The sequence below is a fragment of the Lissotriton vulgaris genome, chromosome 3_1 (genome assembly GCF_964263255.1).
Source record: "Lissotriton vulgaris chromosome 3_1, aLisVul1.2, whole genome shotgun sequence".
NCBI lineage: Eukaryota > Metazoa > Chordata > Amphibia > Caudata > Salamandridae > Lissotriton > Lissotriton vulgaris.
The window spans coordinates 2,109,761,950-2,109,782,138 of NC_141689.1; the positions used below are offsets into that span (position 1 = coordinate 2,109,761,950).

The 20,189-nt window shown below is 45.1% G+C and overlaps 1 protein-coding gene and 1 pseudogene across 1 annotated transcript in view; both read left to right on the forward strand.

Moving 5' to 3' along the window:
* The window catches only part of LOC147728886 (uncharacterized), a 33,324-nt pseudogene extending 15,404 nt beyond the window's left edge, over positions 1–17,920 (forward strand).
* LOC147728887 (uncharacterized) overlaps positions 17,900–20,189 on the forward strand; it is a 386,974-nt gene continuing 384,684 nt past the window's right edge. The window contains exon 1 of the mRNA XM_086963878.1: positions 17,900–18,006. Within this exon, the coding sequence (XP_086820004.1) occupies positions 17,981–18,006 (26 nt within the window). The 5' untranslated portion in view covers positions 17,900–17,980. The remainder of the gene's footprint in view (positions 18,007–20,189) is intronic.

Consider the following 20,189-nt stretch of genomic DNA (forward strand, 5'->3'; position numbering starts at 1 on the left):
GGCTGATGAGGATTATGAATCCGAAACCGGTCCCAGGATGCTTGTTTCCGGTCCAGGTAAGACATGGCTTGGCAGTTGGGGCTGGACTGTTCCCATGAGGCACAGGGTCAAACTGATTTGCATATTGCCATGTCTGAACTGGGGTGACAGAGTGAGCTAAAGAATGGTGATGGATTAAACTCAGATCATTTGACTGGGTTTGAATGTTTGATTTGCCGAAACGCTCCGTCCATCATCCCCTTTTGTTTTGCTTTGTTTGCCCTAAGTTGGCAGGGTATGCTCAGACGTGAGTCCCTTGCTCACTTTGCCACTAGATTCAAGATAGCCTGGCTGATGAGGATTATGAATCCGAAACCGGTCCCAGGATGCTTGTTTCCGGTCCAGGGAAGACATGGCTTGGCAGTTCGGGCTGGACTGTTCCCATGAGGCACAGGGTCAGACTGATTTGCATATTGCCATGTCTGAACTGGGGTGACAGAGTGAGCTAAAGAATGGTGATGGATTAAACCCAGATCATTTGACTGGGTTTGAGTGTTTAATTTGCCGAAACGCTCCGTCCATCATCCCCTTTTGTTTTGCTTTGTTTGCCCTAAGTTGGCAGGGTATTCTCAGACGTGAGTCCCTTGCTCACTTTGCCACTAGATTCAAGATAGCCTGGCTGATGAGGATTATGAATCCGAAACCGGTCCCAGGATGCTTGTTTCCGGTCCAGGGAAGACATGGCTTGGCAGTTCGGGCTGGACTGTTCCCATGAGGCAAAGGGTCAGACTGATTTGCATATGGCCATGTCTGAACTGGGGTGGAGGTGTGAGCTAAAGAATGTTGATGGATTAAACCCAGATCATTTGACTGGGTTTGAGTGTTTGATTTGCTCAAACACTCCGTCCATCATTCCCTTTTGAATCGCTTTGTTCGCCCTAAGTTGGCAGGGTATGCTTAGACGTGAGTCCCTTGCTCACTTTGCCACTGGATTCAAGATAGCCTGGCTGATGAGGATTATGAATCCGAAACCAGTCCCAGGGTGCTTGTTTCCGGTCCAGGGAAGACATGGCTTGGCAGTTCGGGCTGGACTGTTCCCATGAGGCACAGGGTCAGACTGATTTGCATATGGCCATGTCTGAACTGGGGTGGCGGAGTGAGCTAAAGAATGGTGATGGATTAAACCCAGATCAGTTGACTGGGGTTGAGTGTTTTATTTGCTCAAACGCTCTGCCATCATCCCCTTTTGTATCGCTTTGTTCGCCCTAAGTTGGCAGGGTATGCTCAGACGTGAGTCCCTTGCTCACTTTGCCACTGGATTCAAGAGAGCCTGGCTGATGAGGATTATGAATCCGAAACCGGTCCCAGTATGCTTGTTTCCGGTCCAGGGAAGACATGCATGGCACTTCGGGCTGGACTGTTCCCATGAGGCACAGGGTCAGACTGATTTGCATATGGCCATGTCTGAACTGGAGTGGCGGAGTGAGCTAAAGAATGGTGATGAATTAAACCCAGATCAGTTGACTGGGGGTGAGTGTTTGATTTGCTCAAACGCTCCGTCCGTCATCCCCTTTTGTATCGCTTTGTTCGCCGTAAGTTGGCAGGGTATGCTCAGACGTGAGTCCCTTGCTCACTTTGCCACTGGATTCAAGATAGCCTGGCTGATGAGGATTATGAATCCGAAACCGGTCCCAGGATGCTTGTTTCCGGTCCAGGGAAGATATGGCTTGGCAGTTCGGACTGGACTGTTCCCATGAGGCACAGGGTCAGACTGATTTGCATACGGCCATGTCGGAACTGGGGTGGCGGAGTGAGCTAAAGAATGGTGATGGATTAAACCCAGATCAGTTGACTGGGGTTGAGTGTTTGATTTGCTCAAACACTCCAGCCATCATTCCCTTTTGAATCGCTTTGTTCGCCCTAAGTTGGCAGGGTATGCTTAGACGTGAGTCCCTTGCTCACTTTGCCACTGGATTCAAGATAGCCTGGCTGATGAGGATTATGAATCCGAAACCAGTCCCAGGATGCTTGTTTCCGGTCCAGGGAAGACATGGCTTGGCATTTCGGGCTGGACTGTTCCCATGAGGCACAGGGTCAGACTGATTTGCATATGGCCATGTCTGAACTGGTGTGGCGGAGTGAGCTAAAGAATGGTGATGGATTAAACCCAGATCAGTTGACTGGGGTTGAGTGTTTGATTTGCTCAAACGCTTTGCCATCATCCCCTTTTGTATCGCTTTGTTCGCCCTAAGTTGGCAGGGTATGCTCAGACGTGAGTTCCTTGCTCACTTTGCCACTGGATTCAAGATAGCCTGGCTGATGAGGATTATGAATCCGAAACTGGTCCCAGGATGCTTTTTTCCGGTCCAGGGAAGACATGCATGGCACGTCGGGCTGGACTGTTCCCATGAGGCACAGGGTCAGACTGATTTGTATATGGCCATGTCTGAACTGGGGTGGCGGAGTGAGCTAAAGAATTATGATGGATTAAAGCCAGATCAGTTGACTGGGGGTGAGTGTTTGATTTGCTCAAACGCTCCGTCCATCATCCCCTTTTGTATCGCTTTGTTCGCCCTAAGTTGGCAGGGTATGCTCAGACGTGAGTCCCTTGCTCACTTTGCCACTGAATTCAAGATAGCCTGGCTGATGAGGATTATGAATCCGAAACCGGTCCCAGGATGCTTGTTTCCGGTCCAGGGAAGATATGGCTTGGCAGTTCGGACTGGACTGTTCCCATGAGGCACAGGGTCAGACTGATTTGCATACGGCCATGTGGGAACTGGGGTGGCGGAGTGAGCTAAAGAATGGTGATGGATTAAACCCAGATCAGTTGACTGGGTGTGAGTGTTTGATTTGCTCAAACACTCCGTCCATCATTCCCTTTTGAATCGCTTTGTTCGCCCTAAATTGGCAGGGTATGCTTAGACGTGAGTCCCTTGCTCACTTTGCCACTGGATTCAAGATAGCCTGGCTGATGAGGATTATGAATCCGAAACCAGTCCCAGGATGCTTGTTTCCGGTCCAGGGAAGACATGGCTTGGCAGTTCGGGCTGGACTGTTCCCATGAGGCACAGGGTCAGACTGATTTGCATATGGCCATGTCTGAACTGGGGTGGCGGAGTGAGCTAAAGAATGGTGATGGATTAAACCCAGATCAGTTGACTGGGGTTGAGTGTTTTATTTGCTCAAACCCTTTGCCATCATCCCCTTTTGTATCGCTTTGTTCGCCCTAAGTTGGCAGGGTATGCTCAGACGTGAGTCCCTTGCTCACTTTGCCACTGGATTCAAGATAGCCTGGCTGATGAGGATTATGAATCCGAAACCGGTCCCAGGATGCTTGTTTCCGGTCCAGGGAAGACATGGCTTGGAACTTCGGGCTGGACTCTTCCCATGAGGCACAGGGTCAGACTGATTTGTATATGGCCATGTCTGAACTGGGGTGGCGGAGTGAGCTAAAGAATTATGATGGATTAAAGCCAGATCAATTGACTGGGGGTGAGTGTTTGATTTGCTCAAACGCTCCGTCCATCCTCCCCTTTTGTATCGATTTGTTCGCCCTAAGTTGGCAGGGTATGCTCAGACGTGAGTCCCTTGCTCACTTTGCCACTGGATTCAAGATAGCCTGGCTGATGAGGATGATGAATCCGAAACCGGTCCCAGGATGCTTGTTTCCGGTCCAGGGAAGATATGGCTTGGCAGTTCGGACTGGACTGTTCCCATGAGGCACAGGGTCAGACTGATTTGCATACGGCCATGTCGGAACTGGGGTGGCGGAGTGAGCTAAAGAATGGTGATGGATTAAACCCAGATCAGTTGACTGGGGTTGAGTGTTTGATTTGCTCAAACACTCCGTCCATCATTCCCTTTTGAATCGCTTTGTTCGCCCTAAGTTGGCAGGGTATGCTTAGACGTGAGTCCCTTGCTCACTTTGCCACTGGATTCAAGATAGCCTGGCTGATGAGGATTATGAATCCGAAACCAGTCCCAGGGTGCTTGTTTCCGGTCCAGGGAAGACATGGCTTGGCAGTTCGGGCTGGACTGTTCCCATGAGGCACAGGGTCAGACTGATTTGCATATGGCCATGTCTGAACTGGGGTGGCGGAGTGAGCTAAAGAATGGTGATGGATTAAACCCAGATCAGTTGACTGGGGTTGAGTGTTTTATTTGCTCAAACGCTTTGCCATCATCCCCTTTTGTATCGCTTTGTTCGCCCTAAGTTGGCAGGGTATGCTCAGACGTGAGTCCCTTGCTCACTTTGCCACTGGATTCAAGATAGCCTGGCTGATGAGGATTATGAATCCGAAACCGGTCCCAGTATGCTTGTTTCCGGTCCAGGGAAGACATGCATGGCACTTCGGGCTGGACTGTTCCCATGAGGCACAGGGTCAGACTGATTTGCATATGGCCATGTCTGAACTGGAGTGGCGGAGTGAGCTAAAGAATGGTGATGAATTAAACCCAGATCAGTTGACTGGGGGTGAGTGTTTGATTTGCTCAAACGCTCCGTCCGTCATCCCCTTTTGTATCGCTTTGTTCGCCGTAAGTTGGCAGGGTATGCTCAGACGTGAGTCCCTTGCTCACTTTGCCACTGGATTCAAGATAGCCTGGCTAATGAGGATTATGAATCCAAAACCGGTCCCAGGATGCTTGTTTCCGGTCCAGGGAAGACATGGCTTGGCAGTTCGGGCTGGACTGTTCCCATGAGGCACAGGGTCAGACTGATTTGCATATGGCCATGTCTGAACTGGGGTGGCTGAGTGAGCTAAAGAATGGTGATGGATTAAACCCAGATCAGTTGACTGGGGGTGAGTGTTTGATTTGCTCAAACGCTTTGTCCATCATCCCCTTTTGTATCGCTTTGTTCGCCCTAAGATTGCAGGGTATGCTCAGACGTGAGTCCCTTGCTCACTTTGCCACAGGATTCAAGATAGCCTGGCTGATGAGGATTATGAATCCGAAACCGGTCCCAGGATGCTTGTTTCCGGTCCAGGGAAGACATGGCTTGGCACTTCGGGCTGGACTGTTCCCATGAGGCACAGGGTCAGACTGATTTGCATATGGCCATGTCTGAACTGGGGTGGCGGAGTGAGCTAAAGAATGGTGATGGATTAAACCCAGATCAGTTGACTGGGGGTGAGTGTTTGATTTACTCAAACGCTCCGTCCATCATCCCGTTTTGTATCGCTTTGTTCGCCCTAAGTTGGCAGGGTATGCTCAGACGTGAGTCCCTTGCTCACTTTGCCACTGGATTCAAGATAGCCTGGCTGATGAGGATTATGAATCCGAAACCGGTCCCAGGATGCTTGTTTCCGGTCCAGGTAAGACATGGCTTGGCAGTTCGGGCTGGACTGTTCCCATGAGGCACAGGGTCAGACTGATTTGCATATGGCCATGTCTGAACTGGGGTGGCAGAGTGAGCTAAAGAATGGTGATGGATTAAACCCAGATCATTTGACTGGGTTTGAGTGTTTGATTTGCCGAAACGCTCCGTCCATCATCCCCTTTTGTTTTGCTTTGTTTGCCCTAAGTTGGCAGGGTATGCTCAGACGTGAGTCCCTTGCTCACTTTGCCACTGGATTCAAGATAGCCTGGCTGATGAGGATTATGAATCCGAAACCGGTCCCAGGATGCTTGTTTCCGGTCCAGGTAAGACATGGCTTGGCAGTTGGGGCTGGACTGTTCCCATGAGGCACAGGGTCAAACTGATTTGCATATTGCCATGTCTGAACTGGGGTGACAGAGTGAGCTAAAGAATGGTGATGGATTAAACTCAGATCATTTGACTGGGTTTGAATGTTTGATTTGCCGAAACGCTCCGTCCATCATCCCCTTTTGTTTTGCTTTGTTTGCCCTAAGTTGGCAGGGTATGCTCAGACGTGAGTCCCTTGCTCACTTTGCCACTAGATTCAAGATAGCCTGGCTGATGAGGATTATGAATCCGAAACCGGTCCCAGGATGCTTGTTTCCGGTCCAGGGAAGACATGGCTTGGCAGTTCGGGCTGGACTGTTCCCATGAGGCACAGGGTCAGACTGATTTGCATATTGCCATGTCTGAACTGGGGTGACAGAGTGAGCTAAAGAATGGTGATGGATTAAACCCAGATCATTTGACTGGGTTTGAGTGTTTAATTTGCCGAAACGCTCCGTCCATCATCCCCTTTTGTTTTGCTTTGTTTGCCCTAAGTTGGCAGGGTATTCTCAGACGTGAGTCCCTTGCTCACTTTGCCACTAGATTCAAGATAGCCTGGCTGATGAGGATTATGAATCCGAAACCGGTCCCAGGATGCTTGTTTCCGGTCCAGGGAAGACATGGCTTGGCAGTTCGGGCTGGACTGTTCCCATGAGGCAAAGGGTCAGACTGATTTGCATATGGCCATGTCTGAACTGGGGTGGAGGTGTGAGCTAAAGAATGTTGATGGATTAAACCCAGATCATTTGACTGGGTTTGAGTGTTTGATTTGCTCAAACGCTCCGTCCATCACCCCCTTTTGTATCGCTTTGTTTGCCTTAAGTTGGCAGGCTATGCTCAGACGTGAGTCCCTTGCTCACTTTGCCACTGGATTCAAGATAGCTTGGCTGATGAAGATTATGAATCCAAAACCGGTCCTTAGCTGCTTGTTTCTGGTCCAGGGAAGACATGGCTTGACAGTTCGGGCTGGACTGTTCCCATGAGGCACAGGGTCCGACTGATTAGCATATGGCCATGTCTGAAGTGGGGTGGCGGAGTGAGCTAAACAATGGTGATGGATTAAACCCAGATCAGTTGACTGGGGGTGAGTGTTTGATTCGCTCAAACGCTCCGTCCATCATCCACTTTTGTATCACATAATTACATGCCACATAATTACACAGCACTCAATGCAACATACACTCCAAATACCACTCAGTGCCACATAATTACACTGCACTCAATGGAACATTCAATCCAAATACCACTCAGTGCCACATAATTACACGCCACATAATTACACTGCGCTCAATGCAACATACACTCCAAATACCACTCAGTGCCACATATTTACACCCCACATAATTACACTGCACTCCATGCAACATACACTCCAAATCACACTCAGTGCCACATAATTACACGCCACCTAATTACACTGCACTCAATTCAACATACACTCCAAATCCCACTCAGTGCCACATAATTACACGCCACATAATTACACTGCACTCAATTCAACAAACACTCCAAATCCCACTCAGTGCCACATAAGTACACGCCACTTAATAACACTGCATTCAAAGCAACATACAATCCAAATACCACTCAGTGCCACATAATTACACTGCACTCAATGCAACATACACTCTGAATACCACACACTGCCACATAATTACACGCCACATAATTACACAGCACTCAATTCAACATACACTCCAAATCCCACTCAGTGCCACATAAGTACACGCCACTTAATAACACTGCACTCAATGCAACATACACTCCAAATCCCACTCAGTGCCACATAATTACACGCCACATAATTACACAGCACTCAATTAAACATACACTCTGAATTACACTCAGTGCCACATAATTACACTCCACATAATTACACAGCACTCAATGCAACATACACTCCAAATCCCACTCAGTGCCACATAATTACACAGCACTCAATGCAACATACACTCCAAATAACACTCAGTGCCACATAACTACACGCCACATAATTACGCTGCACTCAATGCAACATACACTCCAAATAACACTCAGTGCCAGATAATTACACACCACATAATTAAACTACACTCAACGCAACATACACTCCAAATCCCACTCAGTGCCACATATTTACACGCCACATACTTACACAGCACTCAATGCAACATACACTCCAAATACCACTCAGTGCCACATAATTACACTCCACATAATTACACAGTACTCAATACAACGTACACTCCAAAACCCACTCATTGCCACATAATTACACGCCACATAATTACACAGCACTCAATGCAACATACACTCCAAATACCACTCAGTGCAACATAATTACACTGCACTCAATGCAACATACACTTCAAATCCCACTCAGTGCCACATAAGTACACACTACATATTTACACTGCACTCAATGCAACATACACTCCAAATCCCACTCAGTGCCACATAATTACACGCCACATAATTACACAGCACTCAATGCAACATACACTCCAAATACCACTCAGTGCCACATAATTACACTCCACATAATTACACAGCACTCAATGCAACATACACTCCAAATCCCACTCAGTGCCACATAATTACACGCCACATAATTACACAGCACTCAATGCAACATACACTCCAAATACCACTCCGTGCCACATAACTACACACCACATAATTACGCTGCACTCAATGCAACATGCACTCCAAAGCCCACTCATTGTCACATAAGTACACGCCACATAATTACACTGCACTCAATCCAACATACACTCCAATTCCCACTTAGTGCCACATAATTACACACCACATAATTACACAGCACTCAATGCAACATACACTCCAAATATCACTCAGTGCCACATAATTACACACCACATTATTACACTGCACTCAATGGAACATACACTCCAAATACCACTCAGTGCCACATAATTACACGCCACATAATTACACTGCGCTCAATGCAACATACACTCCAAATACCACTCAGTGCCACATAGTTATATACAAAATAGTTAATCTGTTTTTTATGAACTTTGCACCTTGGATTGTATAAAATAGGATGAAATGTATTTCTAATTGTCTTTTTAATGTGTAATGTGCTTAAGTCATATCCGATCTTGTCATTTAATTGTATTTTATTATGTGTTTGTTTGTCTGCTTTTATGAGTAATACTCGAATAAAGCACTTTTGAATTGAATTGACAAAATAGTTACACTGCACTCAATGCAACATACACTCCAAATACCACTCAGTGCCACATAATTACACACCACATAATTACACTCTACTGAATGCAACACACACTCCACACAATACCACTATATCTATCTATCTGTCGCCCTTACTCTATCTATCTTTCTATCTATCTATCTATCTATCTATCTATCTATCTATCTATCTATCTATCGCCCTCACTCTATCTATCGGCCTCACTCTATCTATCGGCCTCACTCTATCTATCTATCGGCCTCACTCTATCTATCGGCCTCACTCTATCTATCGGGCTCACTCTATCTATCTCTCGGCTTCACTCTATCTATCTCTCGGCTTCACTCTATCGGCCTCACTCTATCTATCAGCCTCACTCTATCTATCGCCCTCACTCTATCTGTCTATCGCCCTCACTCTATCTATCTATCTATCGCCCTCACTCTATTTATCGCCCTCACTCTATCTATGTATCGCCCTCACTCTATTTATGTATCGCCCTCACTCTATCTATCTACCTATCGCCCTCACTCTATCTATCTATGTATCGCCCTCACTCTATCTATCGCCCTTCCTCACTCACTCTGTCTATCTATTGCATCACCACAGCATCACTCAGCACCACCACAGTATCACTTAGGAGCACCACAACATAACTCAGGGGCACCACAACATCACTATGCGCTACCACAGCATCACTGAACGCCACAGCATCACTCGTCGCCACCACAACATCACTCAGCGCCACCACAGCATCAATCTGTGCAACCAATCAACAAAAACTGGTTCAAATATGTTCTCTCAATGTTTCAAGCTTTATTACAAATGTCACAAAAAGATGTTAATATTTCACTTCTGTTCTTGGATTTTCGTCATGATAAAATGCAATGAACATAATCTTCACAAAAGTTATTTACAAAAGTTTAAGCTATTGCCATTATAAATGACAGTAACTTTTTAAAAGTATTAATTATTAAAAAAAATACAAGCCATTGTTATTTGTAATATCAATACATCTAAGTCATGTAAATACAACACATATTGTGTTACAAATGCTATAGGTGTCACATTTGCGAAAGTTAAAACTATTGGCATTGTAAATGACAAAGCTATTAATTTCGCTATTTTCAAAACTAACACATAAATAAGAAAAATTGTCATTTACAATACCAATAGCTCAAACTTTCCTAATGCGAGACCTATTGCATTGCAAATGCTTGTTTTGATGTATGTGTACCAAGGGATAATTTGTTTTCCGTATTGGCAGTACTCCATTCCCTTGGTGTCTGACAAGGGGTCTCTCTCTTCTTTAATACATTTCAGCATAATATTTCCTCTATTTCAATAGAAGTCAATGGGAAAAATAGCCCGTCGGTTTTTTTCTCTCCTAATCTCCCACTTTCTATAGTTGGCATGTATGGGCGCTGCCATTGTTACAACAGAAACCGAAAGTACCCCGCTTTTCTTTTCTGTGCCCTTCCGCTACCATTCAACAGGAGTTACTAGAAGGATGTTGAAGGCGCTAATGAAGGCTCACCGTTGTGGGTCAAAGGCCGTGACCTGTTTTGGGGGTAAACGTACACTAAAGGCAAATATTCCGCATTTTCATGTTATGAGAGTTCAGGTTTTGAAAGAACACGATGTCTCTCGGCCACTGTATGTTTTCTACGCTGTAGTTCACGGGCGGCGAAGAAATGCTACCCTTTAATTAGTATCCATAGAGGCATGGGTGTAAACAGAGAATGTTGCTATGATTGCTTCGGCTTCACGTCCTGAAATGTTTGAGCTCCATACTCGGGCGCAATATGCTGCTCTACGGATAGACAGCTCTTGTAAGGTAAGCAAGCTTTTGTTAGAACAACCTGCGCTTCGGGCACGCTTAATATTATTATTTTTACAATTAACATTATGAAAGGTGGAACTTCCGGTGTGTTTATTCGCAGATTGTAGTTCGTTGTCGATGTCACAGCAGTACAGATGTACAGCCTATTTGTAATGTGTCCATTTCATATGTTGTATTCCTAAATTAGGAAAAGGAAGAATGAAGTGTTTCTGAAGCAACATAAGTCACAATGCGACGTAAACCATAATTTCATCTAGTCGAATACCAGTGACAACCATTAGACTTAATTATTCATGTTAAGTATGCTAAACTGCAGTAACACTTTATATATATATCCTTGAATTTGTAAAGCGCACAGCTACCTCCAAAACGGTTTCCCGGCGCTTGGGGACCTCGGGAAGATTAAGCGAACTATTGCCCAGTGTCACATGGTGCTGGGCTGAGGTGCCGCCGGGCTGAAGTGCCGCCGGCGCGGAGATCGAACCTTGAGAATCCCGTGGTCGGGAGTTAGGCACCCCGGCCGCTGCGCCACACCTCTTCCACGATTTGTTGAATGGCTTATTAAATGAACTTCTAGCCTCTGACATATATATACAACGCTGTAGTGATAGCTAAGTTATTTCTTGAAACAATATTCAGCATGTTCGGTATAATGCCAGGCACACAAACGGCATGTTTATAGGATTTAACAACAGGGCGTCCATAACAGTGCTGTTCTCTTTAAATTGAGTTAAAACATCCCCGTGGCCACCCACAATACACAGATATGTAGGAGAAGTGTGGCTCACTGGTTAGAGGAGGCAGACCTGGAAGCAGAGGTCAGCCCGGGACCAGGGTACAATTCCCGGCTTGGCGGGGTCTTGAGTCCTAAAATGTCCATGGACTCGACAATTCTCGCTCCGGTTCCTACTCGATTCACGGGTTCACACTCTGCGACTCTGGGCAATAGCTTGCTTAATCTCCACAACGGCCCCTCGCGGCAGGATGCCTGGCTTTCACCTTGCGGATGCCCTGCCGGGGTTATCTCTCAGGGGAATAGTAGGACGGGTTCCCTAAGCAAGCGCTTAGAGACAGGTTGGGCGCTATATAAATACCTGTACACTTAGTTCATTGTGTTCTCCTGGACTTTGTAAATATATTGGGGCTCATTTATGAGGTTTTGCGCTTCGGATGCGTGACGCATCGCGGCGTAAAACATGCCTCCTGTTGCGCACTATTTACAAAGTGACGCATCTAAGCAGATGCATCACTTTGTAAACCCCTGCGCTACATTATACCTGCGTCAGGTATAATGTATGCAGGGGGGGCGTTCCCCCGCAAAAAGCCTCGTAGAAGGGACGCAGTGAAATCTATGAGATTTTACTGCGTCACTTCTAGGACACCGTTGCATCAAAATCGTGCGCCTGCCTCACAGCAGGCGTAAGACTGACGCAGGCCCTTTCACATGACGTATTGCAGGAGTTGCGTCATTTTTGTGACACACTCCAGCAATGCATCAATTTTGGTTTACAGATACGTCAGAAATACTGACATATCTGTAACTCCTTGCGATATGATGCATCATACATTAAATGTAACGCATCAGGTATGTCGCAAGGAGTGCGCACTGAGAAGTGACGCATCGCTGATTTCACGCAGCGATGCGTCATTTCTCATAAATGAGGCCCATTGTGCTTGTCTAATAGTGCAAGTGTTCAGCCAAGTCCATTTGAACAGTAGCGCGAGGTGCAATGAAATGAACTAAAGTGATTTTGTGAGACACTTAGCATTTATTCCTGACTTTTTTTCTAAGAGAAGATAATACATAATCTGACTATTTTATGACACGTTAAGCCCACACACAGACACAAACGTGAGAGTACCTTAAACAACTTCAGTTAAAGTGACCTAATGATTACAAAGTGAAAGCAAGCTAATACCCCACCTGAATTCCACATCTATGGTGAGCTCCATGAACCAGACCTAAAGGCCCCACAATTCGATGCTTATGCTCTGCCAACTAACATCAATGAAGACATCTTCAATGATATCATTGAAATTATTAACTACATCATTTATATGAATGCAATCGCAAAAGGTAATTAGCCAGATGCATAAAGTCATTTTCAACCATAAACACACATAGTGAATGTTGAAAATGACCCAATATTTTTCCTTGACTGTTTTTGCCCACTCTAGAACTCTGTACACTTTAACCCTGCTAGCCAGTGGTAAAGGACTTGTCTCCTTTTTTCAACATGATGAAATTGACATACCCCTGATCAAGATATTTAATTTACTTATAAGTTCTTAGTATGTGATACAAAACAGTACCCTGGGTCTGTAAGTTACATATCACAAGTGGGCTGTAGCACCCATTGTTCCACCCGCTAGCTACAGTGGGAATGTAACTATCATTGCAGGGGCGCCATGGACAAGCCCGTCTGAGCCCGTCCATCCCTGGACCAGACACAGTGACACAACCCCTAACCCTCCTGCCCCCCCAAAGATACAGCATCGCCCTGCTCTACACCCTCCATCCTGTATGCCGCTACAAACACTGCCCCCTTGCAGACCCACGCTCCATGGTAGAACCTTTCACCTGCACCTACTGCCACTTCATCTGCCACTACACACGCCCCAGACCACCGACCAGCCTTACCTCTACCACACCGCAGACAACATCTGAGAAAAAACACACCAACTCGCATGCGCCCTTTCCAACACACGCTCACGGTGAAGCATTCCACCGAATTACGGTACCTCATCGCTACCCTCGCATCCAACATAGTTTTCCTCACTGAGACCTGGCTCAACCTTACATCCACCCCAGACATTGCCACAACGTTCCCCGAAAGATATAAAATCACTCACCAGGATTGCACCAACAAGCCCGGAAGAGGAGCAGTCATCATCCACAAAGAGACCATAAAGTGTACCAACACTACTGACAATACCACCATCCCCATGGAACATCTCAACTTCAAGCTCCACACGGACGCCAAGACAACCATCAGAGGCACCCTTGCATACCGACCCCCTGGCCTGTGCTCTAGCAGCTTTTACAAATTTAGCACTGCCCTCAACTGTCATCTGCAAAGCTTTTTTGATGAAATGTGACTTGCTCCCAAATCTGAGACAGGCTTTGGGTGTGGGAAAGTGCTCTGTTCCTCTGGCAGGATGACCATTTGGACTGTGCCCAGGAAAATAATTAACTTCAAAGAGGCCTACCCATGTCACAGCTGGGCTGAGCCCTTCTTTGTTTCCCTCATCAGGTAGGCAGGCACCAATCCCAGTGGTAGAGGAGCTACCCGCAGAACTGATTTTGAGTGACCACAGAGACCAGGCTGCTCATTTCCTTGGCCACACCTTTGCTGTCAGCACACAGGTTCTGCACAAAGGGAGAAGGGCTTTACCATCTTGGATTTAGGTGGAAAGGGTCATTGTGGGATTGTTTGAATTAGGGCACTCAGGAAAGGCTGCAAAAGTGGGCAGGTTGCCACTTGGAACTTTTATCCTAGGTCTAGGATAGGGAGGGCTTAAGGGTCAGCCACTCCCACAGGCTAGTGCCAGGCATAAATGTAGCACCCACAGAACCCCCCTGAGAACATTTCCTGGGTCTGTGGAAGTAAAGAGGCAGGACTGACCTCCTGTCCACGCTGCAGGGACACAACAAGATATAGGAGGCCCTTCTTGCAACTGCCGAGCTGACAAGTTGCAACTGGACCTTCCTGGACCCTGCTTCTGACCTCTGCTGGAGGGAAGCTTGGCCTCAAAGTGCTTTCCCCAGGGTCCTGTACTCTTGCCTAGTGTCAAAATGTCCTCCTAGTAACATTTAATGAAACCTCTGGATAGGATTTTTTTGGGCTTCACAGACCTCCGAAAGACTAGGACAAACCTGTCATGCAGATCTGACGGAGGTATGTTGCCTATGGGCGAAAGATTCTGGTTGTGCCCACTCAGAGCTTGTCTGCAGCAGTAAGTCCAATTTAGCAGGACCTTATGGAGACTTGTTCTGGCCTCGAAGAGCCCTCCGAAGCTACAGTCTGCATACTTGCCATTGTGCAAGTAATCGAGCCCCAAAAAAGTTGCTACAGTCAAAAGTAGAACTGTTCCCCAGCCAAAGGCATGAAAAGTATCCAGATGGCAAGGACCTTCTCTCGGTGCAAAACTGAATGTAACCCTCCTCTGAGGTTTCCCACCAATACCTTTACCGGCACCTTGTCCAGCGACTATTAGTGGGTGTGGAGTCCTCTTCTGCCACAGCTTGCTGTGTTGCCCCTCTGAGGATTTTTGACTTCCGTTACAGAGATTAAGGGCCTGATTTAGAGAAGGGATACTGTGTCACAAACGTGATGGATATCCCGTCTGCCATTTTACAAATGCCATAGGATGTAATGCACTTGTAATATGGCGGACAGGATAACAATCACCTTTGTGATAAAGTATCCCTTCCACAAAAGTTTAAATCAGGCCCAAGTTGAAGGTAAAACCTCTGAACCCGACAAACCTGGTTTTTATAGCTGACCGATGCCTCACCAGTTGGCTTTAACTTGTGCCTAGGTACTGGTGAAGCACAGCCATTTGGTGCTTAAAGCTTTTTGGTGCTATTCTGAAGCTTAAGCTTTAAAAATTCATTACTTTGGTGCCCCGACTGGAAAAACTCACCTTTTCCCTAAAAACTAACTCCCAGCACAGTCCTCAGCAGTCTCCTCTGTTTACAGCGCCGTGATATCCCCCGGGATGAGTGTCGCGCTTTACAAATACCAGAAATAGAAATAAATAAAAATTGGTGTCTTTATATTAATTAACATTTACTCTATTTTTCTAAATTGATTTGGGATTTTTCTTGCATAATGTTTTCACTTTATTACTTTTTTGGTACAGCAGAAACACTTTTACACTCTGCATATCAGTTAAGCTTGTCTGCTCTGTGCCATAGCTACAAGGTACCTGGGGGTTGACCTCAGCTTAATTTAGTGACTGAAAGTTCTCTGTGCCATGGGTTGTGGTTATTACTTAAGGTGGGCACCACCCTAAGCTAATACCCCAATTTCTTGCAGTGGATTTATACCTTCTAGGAAGCCACCAAAAAGGATACACGTCAGGTGTTAATCTATTTACACTAGCGTAATTGTACTCCATGATTGTGTATAATTTCGTAGGTTTAATCAATTCCACATGCATGATGGAAAGTAGCGTTACAAGGCTTGGTAAGCTTTGTGAGTTTGTCAATGAAGATTCCTGAGGAAGTTCCAATAAATTATTGTATGTCTTGTTTCAATGGGACAGAAATTATATCTGATAGAGACAGAGTTGATACATTTTAATCTCTATAATAAAAGCCTCGGAAGTATTTATAGCTGAAATAAAAAGGGACTCAGTTGTGAAATTTATTCCCTTTAAATAATCAATCAGACTTAGAACATCCAACATTTTGTAAGAAATGAAAAACATTGATTGTGCCCAGTAGCATCTCACCAGGACTAACTTTCATCTGTTCTTGTGGGAATGTTGTGCTTAATAAGTAGCCCCCAAATGTAACAATTATAACCAATACTAATGGATGAATGAAAAGTGATCAAGCTTATTGAATGAGGTTTTTTGTTGTGATATTGATGGATCTCATTGAAGAAGAAACACCCACAGATGCCGGTTTGTGGGACACACACTCAAAGGTCCATCACCGCAAACAAAAATGGAGGGGAGAGTGGGCAAAGGGGCTCGGGAATATGTTGTGACTCCAAAGATGAGTGTTGGGAGCTTAAAGAAATGGTGATTGTACTAGTTAAGCTATATATGATAAATATGCATGGAATCTTTGGCTAGGAACAAACGATACAACTGCCAGATTGGAGCAAGCTCAACCTAATTTTCAGAATTCACAAAATGGTGGGACAGAGATCAGATTACATCCAAATCCTCATGCACCTAAAGGGGGAACGAAGACTTGGGAAGAAGGCTACAACCCTCTGGCCAACAGCTAAGCAAGTAAGGCAAGCCCAAGTAAAACAGGTGATGAAAAATACAGGAAAAACCAACATGCCTCGAAACCAACAGTAAGCTAAAACCACACTCCAGAAATTTCAGGCCTACGGGTAAGCTGAATAAAAACAGTAACTGAGAGAGAGCACATACCTGCCATACAGAAATATATGCAGAGCAGGTAAGTCAGGTCTAGTTGAGCCCAAGATAAAACCTCACATCAAAATCACAACCACACAGACAAAAGGGGGTTGGGGAGAGACAGAAAAAAGTGCAGTTTGAGTCTGAGTAAGAGCCCTCAGTGCACACGCCCAATGCCCAGCATGAAGTAGACGCCATCCTGCAAACGCTTAAAATAGGAGAAAGTTCATGCATCCACTAGCCAGTGACTGTGTTCACAAGTGTTGCCTGCTAGAGCAGAGAACCCGGGCACCAGTCCTGCATGGTGTCCGGTTCCCCAGAACCCAGCAGAAAGGCACCAAGCAGCCTAAACAAGAGACTATGAAGCAGGTTCTCCATCCCAAGAACACCATGCACAGCATGGAACACGGGCAACATCCATATCTATCCTGCAAAGAGCAGCCAAAATAAAAATATGGAAGGCTTACATGACCTCAAGCAGCCTGGGTTCCAGCACCACACACACTGTAGGCATGTCTCTGACCCCAGCTAAGGCAACAGCACCCAGAACCCCTTGGCATCTGGCATTTGCATCCATCGATGGAGGCCCACAGCACCCTCAAGGACAGCAGTCTGAAGGATCCTCACCATGCTCATCAAGAAGCCATCAGAGGGCTTCTCAACCACCTGAACCAACACCATATAGCACCAATAAATCCAACATGACCTCATTGGTGTATGCACACATAGCAAGCAAAAACCAGGCCTCAATCCAGACGCAAGACAGCAAAAAACAAGAGTCCACCAAAGTTCAGAAAGAAAGAACAAAATTGAAAGGGCCAATGTAGGCTCACAGTGTTTTACAGGAACTTCTTGTTAATCACAGCCTACCGGAAGAGACAGACAAAACAGGAAGTCTCAGGGTAAATGTGAATCGTTATAGGCATCATGGAAGGAGACCAGCCTAAACATGCCTTTTAGGTAGACAAATGTTTTTCTCATGGTGTGTACACCTCTTGGTGTGAGGACTGAGATGAGGAGAGATGAGGAGTTAAGGAATTTATTCGACTTGTATAGTTTTATATTGTTAACCCTATTGCTCTATTTCAGGAAGGCAATAAATGACTGAGAAGGAATCCAGTGACAGCAACATTAGAAAACCTGACCATCTATCGCTACCACTGCCGAAATGGAAAATAAACAGGAGCCAAAGAGGTACAGTAATGTATGTCTGATGGTATGGGCCCAAATGGAGGTGCTGCAGATAGTTTCAGATCCAAATGATTTTTATTAACTTTTTAACTAATTTGAAAAAAGAAGCAAAAGTAGAATAGCTTTCCGACCTCTCGAAAATCTATAAATTACTACTACCAAAACCACGCAAATCTCACTCTCATAAGGAACTGAAATGGGAACGAGAACCAAATACCAAGAATATCTATTTTGACTGGACTAAAATACATAAAACCCCTTTCTCAAACAAGATCTCACCCTTACTATCCCAAGCAAAATTTATGATAATCAATAGAACATATTGGACTTCATCAAGAATTTTTTAACTCAATATCAGTCATAGCCCAATACTAGAATTGTAATTTACATGAAGGGGATTTAGCCCATATGTTATTTCACTGCCCTACTCTTCAAACCTACTGGGATAAAATATTTAGCTGTATAAAAAATACTTTTAACATCGATCCCTCCAGAGAATTCTCCTATATCCTCTTGGACTTTCTAGATCCCCAACTACAACAAGAAAATGACCGCTTTCTTCTGGACTTAATGCTTAGACTTGCATGTAAACTAATTCTTAATAATTGTAAGAACTCTAAAGCAGTCTCGTTCAAGATGTGGCAAGAATGGCTTTCTTTCCTTAGAGGCGCTGATAATATTTCCCTACAATCCTCACCATGGTGATCTACCCGCAGTAAACTATGGGACTCTCTTGATGCCTTCTCCTTTAAATATGAACCATCATGAATTAAATGGGGACCTCTGTCTAACTACTTAAAGATGAGCAATACATACAGAATAAATACCACCTGGAGTACATAAATTAACGGTCTGTCTGGTGATGATAAGTCTAATCTACTTATTAATGCTGACAATTTTTCCTTAAGGCATAAAGTTATGATCACATTCTCCTTCCTTTGTTCCACCACACAGAGTTAACAACAAACCGGACATGCTACAATCTCCCTATTAGAGGCACCTCAAACTAAGGTTCAAAATGGAAATAACAATGTGATATGAGTGGACTATGTTAAATTTGCAAACTATGCTACTTCATAGAATATACACATGTACATTATATGTTTGTAAAATGGAACCTTCCTTTCTTTTTAATTTGAGCTTATTATTATTAACTATTGCTTTCATGTCCTTTTCGCTTTAATTCTTTTTTTTGAAAATCCAATAAAAACTATTTTTAAAAAAAGACTTCTCGAAAATATGCTACTTTCACCCACCATTTGGGCACACCATTCGTTACTTTTTAGTTTGAGCCTGGGCAGCGCATGCTCGAACAGAGGCATTCACGCTGAGCAGAGACGAAAAGACATACAGGAGCCGTCAGGCCCGTTTCCCGTAACGGAGACACATTTGGAATCAGTGTGCTTTACTGTATGTCAGTGACACTCGATTTATCCAGCACGATATAGGCAAAGCTCATCATTTATGAAGTCTTTGGTCGCTCTCACGTAATAGGAGCCCATGCGCCCTTCTGCGCCCTTCTACGCCCTTAGCCTCAGTGCAGAGGCTTTTTCCTTACTCCCTGCCTCATCCCCACACTTTTGTCCCGATAAAGACCCCAGAGTAAGGGACACAACAGCCAATAAAACTGTAGGCTCGGGACAATGGCAGCCGCTTTTTAAATAGGTCTCGTATTTAAAGAGTTTGAGCTCTTGGCATTGTAAATGACAATGCCTTTTAATTATGTGTTAATTAGCAAAACAGATAAATAAAAGGCATTGTCATTTACAATGGCAATAGCTTAAACTCTTGGAAATGCGAGACCTGTTGCATTGCAAATGCTTGTTCCCTTCCTTACAGAATAAATTATGAGCTTTTGACTGCCAAGTTGCAGACAGAAGAGGCCCATAAAACACGCCACCCGGATGTAGCTGCTAAAGTGGGAGGTTCATGACACCCCTGTTCCTTTTTTTCAATTTAGCAGCAACAGCTACTTAGTGATCTATGGCATGTGGGCTCCCTAACTACTTCCCCTGTAAAGTAATGCATATGTCTGTTCACATGGGAGACCTAACAGATTTCATCCATAGTTTCTTGGCAAAGATGTTCCCACTCAGCATCAGTTTAATTCAAAGGCATCTCCAAAACCATGGACATTTTTACACCCTAGAAGATGCCTGTCAAATCCCCCTTACACCTCAATCCCT